This window comes from Panthera pardus, unplaced genomic scaffold (assembly GCF_024362965.1).
Source record: "Panthera pardus isolate Hobbes unplaced genomic scaffold, ASM2436296v1 HiC_scaffold_24, whole genome shotgun sequence".
Lineage (NCBI taxonomy): Eukaryota > Metazoa > Chordata > Mammalia > Carnivora > Felidae > Panthera > Panthera pardus.
In genome coordinates this window covers 33,118,789-33,131,193 of record NW_026526810.1, presented here as the reverse complement: position 1 = coordinate 33,131,193, position 12,405 = coordinate 33,118,789, and the positions used below count along the sequence as shown (strand labels likewise).

Sequence of the window (12,405 nt, the reverse complement as noted above, 5' to 3'; positions counted from 1 at the left end):
CAGAGAGAGAGGGAGACACAGAATATGAAGCCAGCTCCAAGCTCCAAGCTGTCAGCAAATAGCCCAGTGCGGAGCTTGAACTCACAAACCATCAGATCATGACCTGAGCCAAAGTCATATGCTTAACTGACCAAGCCACTCAGGTGCCCCTCATTCTCCCTGATTTTAAATTCTATTACAGAGCTACAGTAATTAAAACAGAATAGTATTGGCATAGAAACATTAGATCAGTTGAACAGAATAGAGAGCTCAGAAATAAACCCAAGCATATACAGGCAATTAATATATGACAAAGGAGTCAAGAATATGCAGTAGAGAAAGGACAGTCTCTTCATTAAACAGTATTGGGAAAACTGGACAGCCACATGTAAAGGAATGAAACTTGACCACCATCTTACAACATACATAAAAATTAACCCCAAATGGATTAAAGACTTGAATGTAAAACCTGAAGCCATAAAACTCCTAGATGATAACATACATGGTAAGCTCCTTGACATAGTCTTGGCAACGATTTTTTTAATTTGACACCAGAAGCAAAAGCAACAAAAAGAAAAATAAACAAATGGGACTACATCAAAACATAAAGCTTCTGCACGCACAGCAAAGGAAACCATCAACAAAATGAAAGACAATCTGCCGAATGGGAGAAAATATTTGCAAAGCATATATATCTGATAGGGGGTTTATACCCAAAATATATGAAGAACTCATGCCACTCAACAGAAAAAAAAAAAAAAAGTTGAAAAACTAGGCAGAAGATCTGAATAGACATTTTCCCAAAGACGTACAAAAGGGCAAAGGTATATAAAAAGATGTTCAACATCATTAATCATCAGGGAAATATAAATCAAAGCCACAATGAGATATTACTTCACACCTATTAAAATAGCTATTACCAAAACAACAAGGAATAACAAATACTGGTTAGAAAGTGGGAAAAAGTTCACTGCTGATGGGAAAGAAGTAAATTGGTGGAGCCACTATGCAAAACAGTATGGAGGTTTCTCAAAACAATAAAAATAGAACTACTACGTGATCCAGCGATTTCACTTCTAAGTATTTATCTGAAGAAAACAAAATCACTAAAAGATGTATGTACCCCCATGTTTATTGCAACATTTTTTACAGTGGTCAAGATATGGAAACAACAATGTAAGAGTCCATCAGTGGAGGAATGGATAAAGAAGACATGGGGTATAGGTATATACAATGGAATGTTACTCAGCCACAAAAAATAATTAAATCTTGCTATTTTCATGGGTCAACTATACTTAAAAAAACAAAAAAATCAGCCATTAAAAAACAGTAGGGGGAAATCTTGTCATTTGTGACAACATGAATGGGACCTTCAGAGCATTGTGCTAAATGAAATTTGAAAGAGAGAGATAGCATGAGCAAGGGAGGGGCAGAGAGATGGAGAGGGGATCTCAGTGTGTCTGACAGAGCCCGACATGGGGCTCAATCTCACAAACAGTGAGATTATGACCAGAGCCAAAATCGAGAGTCGGATACTCGATGTCTGACTGACTGACATCTGACTGAGCCACCCAGGCCCCCACTAGGCATCCAACTCTTGATTTCAGCTCAGGTCATGATCTCACGGTTTGTGAGATCAAGCCCCGTATTAGGCTTTGCACTGACAGAGTGGAGCCTCCTTGGGATTCTCTGTCTCCTTTTCTGTCTGCCCCTCACCTGCTTGCACACCTGCTGTCTCTTTCTCTCAAAAATATACAAACGTTAAAAAAAAAACTATATGTATTGTATATTAATTGTATCTCACCTTTTGAGTACATGTCCTTTTGGGGTTTTTTTGTTGGTTTTTTTTTTTTAGTGTTTATTTTTTTTTTTCAACTTTTTTTTTTTTTTTTTTACTTATTTTTGGGACAGAGAGAGACAGAGCATGAACGGGGGAGGCAGAGAGAGAGGGAGACACAGAATCGGAAACAGGCTCCAGGCTCCGAGCCATCAGCCCAGAGCCTGACGCGGGGCTCGAACTCACGGACCGCGAGATCGTGACCTGGCTGAAGTTGGACGCTTAACCGACTGCGCCACCCAGGCGCCCCTAGTGTTTATTTTTGAAGGAGAGAGAGACAGAGTGCAAGCACGGGAGGGGCAGAGAGAGGGAGACACAGAATCCCAGGCAAGCTATAGGCTCTGAGCTGTCATCACAGAGCCTTACGTGGGGCTTGAATCCATGAACCATGAGATCATGACCTGAGCCAAAGTCGGACACTCAACAGACCGACTCAACAGCCACCAAAGTGCCCATGTCCTTTTGTATTCTATGTGACAAAATGGAAAGTACATGTAAAGTACATGAGTTGCAAGCTGACCTAGCCTGGGTGTGTGTGTGTGTGTGTGTGTGTGTGTGTGTGTGTGTGTGTGTGTGTGGAATGTCGTTTTTACCTGAAAGAACAACTGACAGTACAGGTATTCAGAGTTGGGTATTTAGCAGACATTTTCTTAAAAATAAGTGAAATAAGCCTGTTGACTCCAAGGAAGACAATTGACACTCTTTGTTATTAATGATAAAATATGAGCTTTCCAGCAAACATTATAATTTTGCAAAATTTGTATCTGCCCCCCATCCGTTTGACAGCCTGCCAATACTTAAAAGGTTTTCTGATGAGCTCAGAGGCAGTATCAACAAATATGACTTCTTTATATTAATAGAATGTGTCAGTGTTTGAAAGAGCTGTATAACTCATTGAACCAATATTTTCCAAATGACTAATATATGATGTTAAAAATCATGCATGGGTAAGAGAAGCATTTAAAGTACTAGACAGACCAGTGGATTATAATGTAACAGAGTACAAAAGGTTCAACAATATAGTTTCAGATTCCACATTGCCACTAACCTTTAAGAACTATCATTTGTACAGTTTTGGTGTCATATCAAAGAACAGCCACAATGATCTGAAAAGGATACATATATGAAATCTTTGTGAGGCCAGTTTTCTTTATGTAGTTCAACACATTTTATCAGCAGATTGAATGCAAAAACAGGCATGAGAATCTAGCTGTCTTCTCTTAAACCAGCCATTGAAGAGATTTGCAAAATGTAAATCAATGCCACTGCTCTTTTTATCCCTTTCTTTTGAAAAATTACAGCTATTTTTATTTAAAATGTTATATATATTTGTACATCTATCAATAGATATATTCCATATCAGAGTTCTTTGGGATCTGCAATTTTTTGTTAATCTTTTTGTTTTGAGATAATTAATAGTTGTAATAAATAATGCAGAGAGATCTCATGTAGCCTTTACCTAGTTTCCCCCATTGGTAACACCTTGCAGAGCTATTGTACAATATCACAACAGGAATATTGACATTAATGCAATCTCCCTATCTTGTTAAGATTTCCCCATTTTACATGTGTTCACTTGTATATTTTTCTGTGTGTGTGTGTGTGTGTGTGTGTGTGTGTGTGTATTAAGTTCAATGCGATTTTATTATGTGTAAGCTTGGGTATTTACCACACAAAATACAGAACATCTCCATCACTATAAGAATCCTTTGTGTTGTCCTTCCTAGCCATACTCAACTCTCTTCTACGTGCCACCAACCCTTCCTTCTGGCCACTACTAATCTGTTCTTATGTGTCACTTTTGTCATTTTGAAATCATTAGTTGTTTAAAATAAGTTAATTAATACATGTTAAATCTTTCACTTTAAAAAAAATTTTTTAATGTTTATATTTGAGAGAGAGAGGCAGTGTAAGACAGGGAGGGGCAGAGAGAGGGAGACACAGAATCCGAAGCAGGCTCCAGGCTCTGAGCTGTCAGCACAGAGCCTGACGCAGGGCTCAAACTCATGGACTGTGAGATCATGACCTGAGCCAAAGTCAGACGCTTAACCACCTGAGCCACCCAGGCACCCTGTTCACTTTTAATTTCTAATACAGTATATATCAATTGATAAAGCCTACATAAATAAAAGCTCTGTAAGGTTCTCAGTTTTTAAGACTCTAAAGGTTTCCCAAGACCAAAATGTTTAAGAACAGCTGGCTTGAAGCAGGAAGAATCATTCTCATTTCTCCTTCCCAAGCTATACAGAACAAGATATGGTTTGTGATGTCTCAATTTAGAATTCTCATGTTTTCTCCTAGGACTGTCAATATGAATGATGATTAGGTTCTTTAGTACAGTTTGCCCCATCCATGAAACAGGTTAAATTGAGATTTTTCTGCTGACATCTGTGATTCTGAATGATTCAGAGAAAGGCTTTAGCTTCTGTTGTATTCACCTTATTTGGTCTGTGGGTTATTTTTTGTTTATTTGCTCATTTGCTTTTCTGTCCTATGGGGGTAAGAGAATGGAGTAGAGATGACAAGCTCCAGCCCTGACTTTTTAGGAAATGAGTATGTGAAAGGAGGTAAGAATTGTGTTCAGGAGAGGAAGTAGTTGCAGCCAAAGAGTGAATTTTTCTCATTCTTTATTCTTGAAAAGCTAATTCTCATGCTTCCCTTGGAACAGTACAGGAATGGGAGGGATCATCAACCTTCTGTAGAAAAAAAAAATCATTTCAGAGCTAGTACTTAGGTGGCTATCATCACTCATCAGCTGCAAAGTTAATAGCTTTGCTGAAGGAAAATGTGGTGAATTTCAAGCAGGCAGGAGATTGTAGAGTGAGAAGACTTAGAAGAGCAGAATAGATGCTTCTTTCAGCAAAAGCCTTTGCCACAGGAATGGGACACTACCATGTGATCTGTGTTATGCATTGACTTCATTTATGAGATTTTTTTTCTTTGTTACATTTCCAGCATAATATATCCATTCCCACACACAGAATTTAGACAGGATTGAATATTAGGATCATTTGATCTGCTCTTCCCGCTTTACCGGAAGAAATCTTTTGGGTTTGAGCCTGAGACTCTATTGTGATGGTTGCAGGAGAGCTCCCTGTGGCTACTCTTACAGTCTTCAAATTATATGTTCACTTGCACTTGCATTTTCTACTACAAACTCCAACAGTCTCCACTGCTGACCTTGACCAGGTGCTGATTGGTTAAAATTGAGTGCTAAAGTAAGTCTTCTGTGAATAACGGAATACCTACCTTCAAAGAATTGTTTGATGTCTGGTTCCGGTGCCAGCTACTGTGTCTTTCTTTTTCTCTTTTTTCCTCCTTGGCTTCTGCTACAAGATGTCTTAGAAATTAACCAGAGTTACAAACAAATTCTTTTTCAAGGCAAGCTTATGTGGAATCTAGGAGTTCACCAGACCTGCAGCCTCTTCTTCTCTTCTTTCCTTCCTTCTCTCTTTCGTTCTTTCTTTCTTTCTTTCTTTTCCTTTCTTTTTCTTTCTTTCTTTCTTCCTTCCTTCCTTCCTTCCTCCCTTCCTTCCTTCCTTCCTTCCTTCCTTCCTTCCTTCCAAGAGGCAGGTTCAAAGAGTGTTGGAAAAGGAAGTGATTTCCTCCTTCACTAACACTTAAATGTTGTATTGTGTCATGATTTACTTGGAATATTCTATTGCATTGTGTCAAGAGCTTTGTGAAAAGGAAGAATTCAGTTGCTCTGTGGTTTCTTTTTTTTTTTTAATTTTTTTTAACGTTTATTTATTTTTGAGACAGAGACAGAGCATGAACAGGGGAGGGGCAGAGAGAGAGGGAGACACAGAATCTGAAACAGGCTCCAGGCTCTGAGCGGTCAGCACAGAGCCCGACACGGGGCTCGAACTCAGAAACTGTGAGATCATGACCTGAGCCGAAGTCGGATGCTTAACCGACCAAGCCACCCAGGCGCCCCAGTTGCTCTGTGGTTTCGACCCATCGGGCTCTTGAAAATAAGCAATTACTGAACTTTCAGGATAAGCAAAGATAAACCTTAATTATTTTTTAAAAAATACATTAAATTTATTTTATCTCAATCTCAGTCAACAGGAGGCAGTCAAATAACTGAGGATTTTTTCCTTTGTGTTTTAATTTGAGAAACAACATAATAAATTCATAAATAGGATTTTAAATAAATACCTGTTCTTCTTTTTAATAACCCACAGTAAAAATTTTGTGAGCAGATCAAATATTATTAGAGACAGTACTTAACATGTTTATTTATATGAATCAGGAACCTATATTACTATTAGCATTGCTGATGCTGAGTCACTGTAAAATCTTGAAAGACCTTTGGAATTATCAAGGGAAAAGAGCATGTTATTAATACAAAATCTGGTATATTTGATGACAGGGGCACCTGGGTGGCTCGGTCAGTTAGGCGTCCAACTGTTGATTTTGGCTCGGGTCATGATCTCACAGTTTCATAAGTTTGAGCCCTGCAATTGGGCTCTTGCTGACAAAGTGGAGCCTGCTTGGGATTCTCCCTCTCTCTGCCCTTTCCCCCACGCACTCTTTCTCAAAATAAACAAATAAACTTAAAAAAATATTTGATTCTACATAATCTTATCCGATCATTCTGAATAAATCTGAACAATTATCTTTCATTCTTGGATAAAGCGATTTTCTTAGAGTTACTGCAGTTATTGGTAGACTTCCTTTCTGCCTTTTGACTGTGAATGTGAAGATAATCAGACTCCTGAGAAGGGGAGAGGGAAGAATCTGTCCCAAATATTTCTTCGCTGCATTTCCTACCCCCAAAATTATATTGCAGCCTTGAAATTTTTCCGCCATCAGTGCCTCTCTTGTGTGGGAGGCAGCTGAAGGCAGTGTATAATTACTTCTTGTGGGAGATTAATGGCTCTGGCCTTTCTTTATTCTCTCCAGTCCTCATTTCTGCGTCACCTGCCTATCAGCACTTAGATCTCTAATAGGTGCTATTAAGACTAATATCTAAAGGTGAATTGAAAAGAAGTATCATTAAAAGATAAAGGGCATGAACTGTTGGGAAACTTCAGATATCTCCAACTTCAAATCCTCTCTTTTCAAGTTTTAATTTTGTCTTGTTTGTGTCCCCATTCATGGAGCCAGGTTGGCACTCCTTAGCATTTCAGAGACTAAGAATTGGCTCAACTTTTATTGTTGTTGTAGCTATTAAGGTATTTAATGACTTTAGCTTTTTATATTCCTGTTACTTAATTTTCTCTCCTGTCCCCAGTCTCCTGACAATTCCTGCTCTTGTATCCTAGGAATATGGGAGAGGTGGCAAAAAAGTCCTTTTCTGATTTATCCTCTCCTGGAGAGTGGTAAATGAAACTGTGTTTGTTCCAGTGAATAGTAGAATGTGAAATCCCATAAAGCCACCTCAGTTATTAGATGAATATCACAGAGGTGCTTATTATACAGTATGGCTTAATGTAGATTATAGATGTGACCAAATGGTAATTAGTAGAGCTGGAGCTGTAATTAAACATTATTGTGTTGCTCTGTGATTTCTCCTCAGATTTCTGTTGCAAAGTAGGAAACTGAATAGTTCCAAACCCATAGGTGGATTTCTTTACTTCTCCCCACCCCCAAATTTCTTTTAATTAATTAACTGACTAAATAAAGTCATCCTCACACAAACAGAGCTTCTGAATTCTACTTAGTATCTCTGAGCAGTAAGAGCAGTTTGTTGCACATACATGTCAGTTGGCTCTTTGTATATTAGTTCTATTTTTCTAATCAGTTCAGCTAAGTTCCTTCTCTCCACATATTCTGTAGCAGGGTTTAATTTGGCAAACTGAATGCAACAGGGGTGTCTCCTAGTTACACGTCTTAGATCTTGTTTTCTGGATCTGTCAGTGTAGAACTGGAGGCTTGGCTTCATGTACAGCGTTAGTAGCTTCTTTTCTTCCTGGTCTCCCATAAGCACTGAATAACCTAGCAGGAAATGAAACCACTTCTAGAAAACAGCTGTCCTTGATAGCTGAGAGAGAGAAAGAGAGAGAGAGAGAGAGAGAGAGAGAGAGACTGACTGACTGACTGACTCCCTGTGGACTTACCTCCTTCTGTGCTTGGACTTGCTGCCTTAGCAATGGAACAGGTTAGTAACAGGATATGGTCACATGAGGCAATGAGAAAGTTCAGAGAAATGACCTAAAAGATCTAGGCCAACCTCTGTGTCCAAGAAAGAGGACCTTGCAGGAATTTCTCTTGCTAGTAGAAGAATGGTATAGAAAAGAAAACAAACTTGGGGCTCCTGGGTGAGTCCATCAGTTAAGCATCTAACTCTTGATCTCAGCCCAGGTCATGATCTCGTGATTCACAGGATCAAGCCCTATGAAGAGAGAACAAACCCTAAGCAAAGGAAATGCACATACTGATTATGAAATTGTTTTTGTCTCAGTTTTCCCCAGAAGAAAAAAATAGAAAAACAGAGGTGAGGCCAAGAGTAAAGATGATCTGTGTATACTCTGTCTCTAATTTTCCCTTTTTAGTAATTCTCAGGGGTAAAATCTCCAAGAAACTTTCTTTCCAAAGAGTTACTAGCTATCTTCTTGAAGCATTCCTGAAAGGGCTTGATATTAGAGCCAGATTCCAGCCATATACAGGAGTCATAGAGTTGAACTTACTTTTTCTGTGTTTTTACTTTCAAATCTGTGTATAGAAATTTTAAAGAGTCTTTTAGGAATCTACCACATCCCAGGAAAGTTGCCAAATAAAATGATCAATGCCTGATTTTCAAGAGTGCAAAAAGAAGCAAAAAAGCCTTTTGGCATTGACCATAATGCAGAAAATTCATTATATGGGCTTCAACTTTCATTTTATGAAAAAGGTGGAGTTAGGGAAGTACAAGGGTGGGGGGTGCCTGCCAAGCAGACAAGGATAATGTTTTGGCAGCTTTTCAGGAACCAGAATTAATCAGAATCCGTGTTCTAGCATTCAGTGGACTCTTGACAGTGATGATTCACAAATAGCAGTGACCTCTAAGCCAAGAAGTCAGAGCTAACTAACGGCAGAGAGTAGATATAGTACCCAGATCTCAGCTTCTAGAGGTGGGTATGTGTGTGTGTGTGTACACGTACACACACACGCACCTGTGTTAGAGAGGTGGGTTACAGGTATAGCAGTGGTCATTCAGTAAACTGTTTCAGAACCAGAGTTCTGTTGCAGACCTGTCCAGCAGCTTGGTTTGTGGGTGCATATGTAACTCTCTGGATGTAGGTCTGTTGAAGGAGTACATTCAAACTGGACTTAAAAAAAAAAAAGAAAAAAGAAAGAAAGAAAAAATCTTTCACAAGAGGAAGAGGGTCCCAATCCTTGACTCTTATTTTCTAGGTTTGCTGACTGGTATCATACTTAATCTTCAGGGAAGATTAGTCAGTGTGTGAATTGAGTGCTTTTGCATATGCAGGACACTGTGTTCCGTTAGGATTTGGGCAGTGTAGATCCAGGGTACTTTGTCAGTCTGATAAATGCTAGGATTTAAAGAGTTAAAAGATTATTACCCTCCATATTACAACTTTGAACTCTGGATATGTTGAATTATTGGTTTCTAAGTAATTGCACTCTTGTGAGAGATTCTAGTTTTAAAAAAGTTTTTTAATGTTTATTTTTGAGAGATAGAGGCAGAGCGTTACAGCGTTACACTGTGGGGGAGGGACAGAGAGAGAGGGACACACAGAATCTGAAACAGGCTCCAGGCTCTGAAGCTGTTAGCACAGAGCCCGACATGGGGCTCAAACTCAGGAACAGTGAGATCATGACCCAGACCGAGGTCAGATGCTTAACCAACTGAGCCACCCAGGCTCCCCGAGATTCTAGTTTTAGAGGTAGATGCTGGTCCTTGTGCTCACGCATCTGTCTGTGCGTGTGTGTGATCAACTTCATCTACAGACTGCCATGAATAGGCTTCCGGGTCCTAACAGCACCTGCTGTTTGTTACAGATAAATTTGATGTTACATTCTTGCTCCAAAATGCCATTCTTACTAACCAGTCGCTGTTGTAATCTCTAAATGTTAGAAACCCCCATCAGGTTGCTCCTAGCCCTCTTATAACTTTTAAGTAGATGTCCTTCTAGCTAAAGATGAATTGAAGTTCTAGTCTTCTTAAAGTGACATTCCTGGGATCTAGATTTTTTTTTCCTTTTTTATCCCTACCTGTATTCTTGGATTTTATACATGATTAATGTATTATTTGTTGAATGATAGATTGGTGGGAAAGATAGTCGTGGCAGTAGAACATGCCTCAGAAACCTTTTCGTTGTCATCAATCTATGTGCTCTATTACTGTTGAAATCTGGACCTGGTTCTCTATCACTGGAGATTTTTAAATGAGACAAGATTTTTTTCAAATACAATTTATTGTCAAGTTGGCTAATATACAGTGTATACAATGTATTCTTGGTTTTGGGGGTAGATTCTCATGATTCATCACTTACATACAACACCCAGTGCTCATCCCAACAAGTGCCCTCCTCAATGCCCATCACCCCTTTTCCCCTCTCCCCCGCTCTCCACCCCCATCAACCCTCAGTTTGTTCTCTATATTTAAGAGACTCTTATGGTTTGCCTCCCTCTCTGTTGTTTGAAACTATTTTTTCCGCTTTCCTTCCCCCACATTTTTTAATACACTTTTAGCCAAGCACCATTTGTGAGGAAGATCGTTAATAAGAAATAGAGCTTCTACCACAGGGTGCGCTCATATAAACCATTAGATTTGTAGTGGTATCATGAGCTAGAACTTGAAAGGAAGGACCAAAGTCTTATGTTTAGAGCCTTCCACACTGGCAGAAAAGAATGTAGGACTAGATTAAATACAGAGAAGGTATTTCCTCTAAATGTTCTCTCTGCCACTCAGCTACTACTTCTCTTCCCCTACAGATGGAGTCCCCTGTCTCTACACCAGCAGTGCTGCCACTGCACCTTTTGGTACCAGTGGTCAATAATGACATCTCCTCCCCCTGTGAGCAGATCATGGTTCGTACCAGATCAGTTGGGGTCAACACATGTGATGTGGCTCTAGCTACAGAGCCTGAGTGCCTGGGCCCCTGTGAACCTGGAACAAGCGTCAACCTCGAGGGCATCGTGTGGCAGGAAACAGAAGATGGTAAGTGCTATGTGCGTCTTTTCCCATCTCTTCTCAACCTGCTTCTGCCAACAGGGGCTTATCGTTGTAAATAACACCAAGTATTTATTAGGAGTCTCAAGTGACCATAGTTTGCTAGTGACACCTACCCAGGAGATCACAGCAAACTTCTCAGTAAAATTGCGCAGCTTCTGGAGATTGCCATTTTGTTTGTTTAAAGTTTATTTATTTATTTTGAGAGAGACAGCAGGAGAGGAGCAGAGAGGGAGAGGAAGAGAGAGAATCCCAAGCAGGCTCCACCAGTGCAGGGCTTGATGCTGCGAACTGTGAGGTCATGACCTGAGCTGAAATCAGGAGTAGAGGCTTAACCCATTGAGCCCAACACTGAGGTCTCCCAAGATTGCCAGTTTTTAAAATTAATTATCTCTCTTTTATGGGTATCCACATTGTTGGCCCTGGCATTTAAGCAGTCATTTGTTAAGTGCTGGCCAGGTAATTCACACTGTGTCTCTACTCTCCATACTCCTCTTTATCATTTTATATGGGAGAATTTGAATGTAAATGAACTTTTGGGTCAGGCTTCAAGAGAAAAAAGTAATAAAAGGACAGCTGTGGGAGTCAAGGAAATGGAAAACAGTCACTCTTAAATTGACTTATTGTTGGCTCATTGAATATGCAACTCTTGCCTTTTTTAACACCTGGAGGTGCAGCCAGCTCCTTCCCACTGGTTGCCTCATTGCCCAGCCACCCACTTCACTTCATGCATCTGTCACTTAGTACAGATTTTATAGGCCTAGGCAACAGGGAAATGTTTACATGGTCTTGTTTTCAGGCATCCACTAAGCAGTTGGCTCACTGCAGGGTGCTTCTGCCTGAGGCTACCATCCAGACTTCTTGTATGTTCCATTTGCCCCTGAGAACAGAGTCTCTTCTATTTTAGAAGTTCATAAACCTGAAAAAATAGTTGTGTGAAGGGACTTGACCAGGTATTTCTGATCCCTTGGTACCATCTGTGGCAATTTGATTTCAGCACATAGATTCTTTTTATAAAGATTCCAAGTTCTTGTCAAAGTATGTTTATACAGAGTATGTTTATAGAGGCTGGGCCTCAGAGTCCCATCAGGTCTCTGCATCAGTAACCAGACTTTGAAAGCATCCCCACTCTGAAGTTTAGAGGCCCAGAGGAGCACAGCTCATTATCTCTAATTATCATAAGCTATCTTGTCAGTTTGCCCATGGAAATTCAAGCATTTCATTCTGGTCATTCTAATTAAAGTCTGTTCCTCTGAATATTTTGTTGTGATTCAGTATTTATTTAAAGTCTGTCATGCAGTAGGTATTGATGTGACACAGGTTAAGAATTCTGTTATTGGCTTTCTTGTTGATAGCAATATAGTAAAGCTTCAGGTTTCAGAATAACATTGCTGATAGGTTTTATTGTGTGCCTGAGACCATAATGCCAAAAAAAAATTTTTTTTTTCTCTTGTGTTAGAAACTG

The 12,405-nt window shown here is 39.6% G+C and overlaps 1 protein-coding gene across 3 annotated transcripts in view; it reads left to right on the top strand.

Moving 5' to 3' along the window:
- The window catches only part of ZNF609 (zinc finger protein 609), a 210,269-nt gene that overhangs the window by 139,844 nt on the left and 58,020 nt on the right, over positions 1-12,405 (top strand). For all 3 annotated transcript variants that reach the window (XM_053888960.1, XM_053888959.1, XM_053888958.1), the window contains one exon: positions 10,703-10,928. In XM_053888960.1, the coding sequence (XP_053744935.1) occupies positions 10,703-10,928 (226 nt within the window). The remainder of the gene's footprint in view (positions 1-10,702; positions 10,929-12,405) is intronic.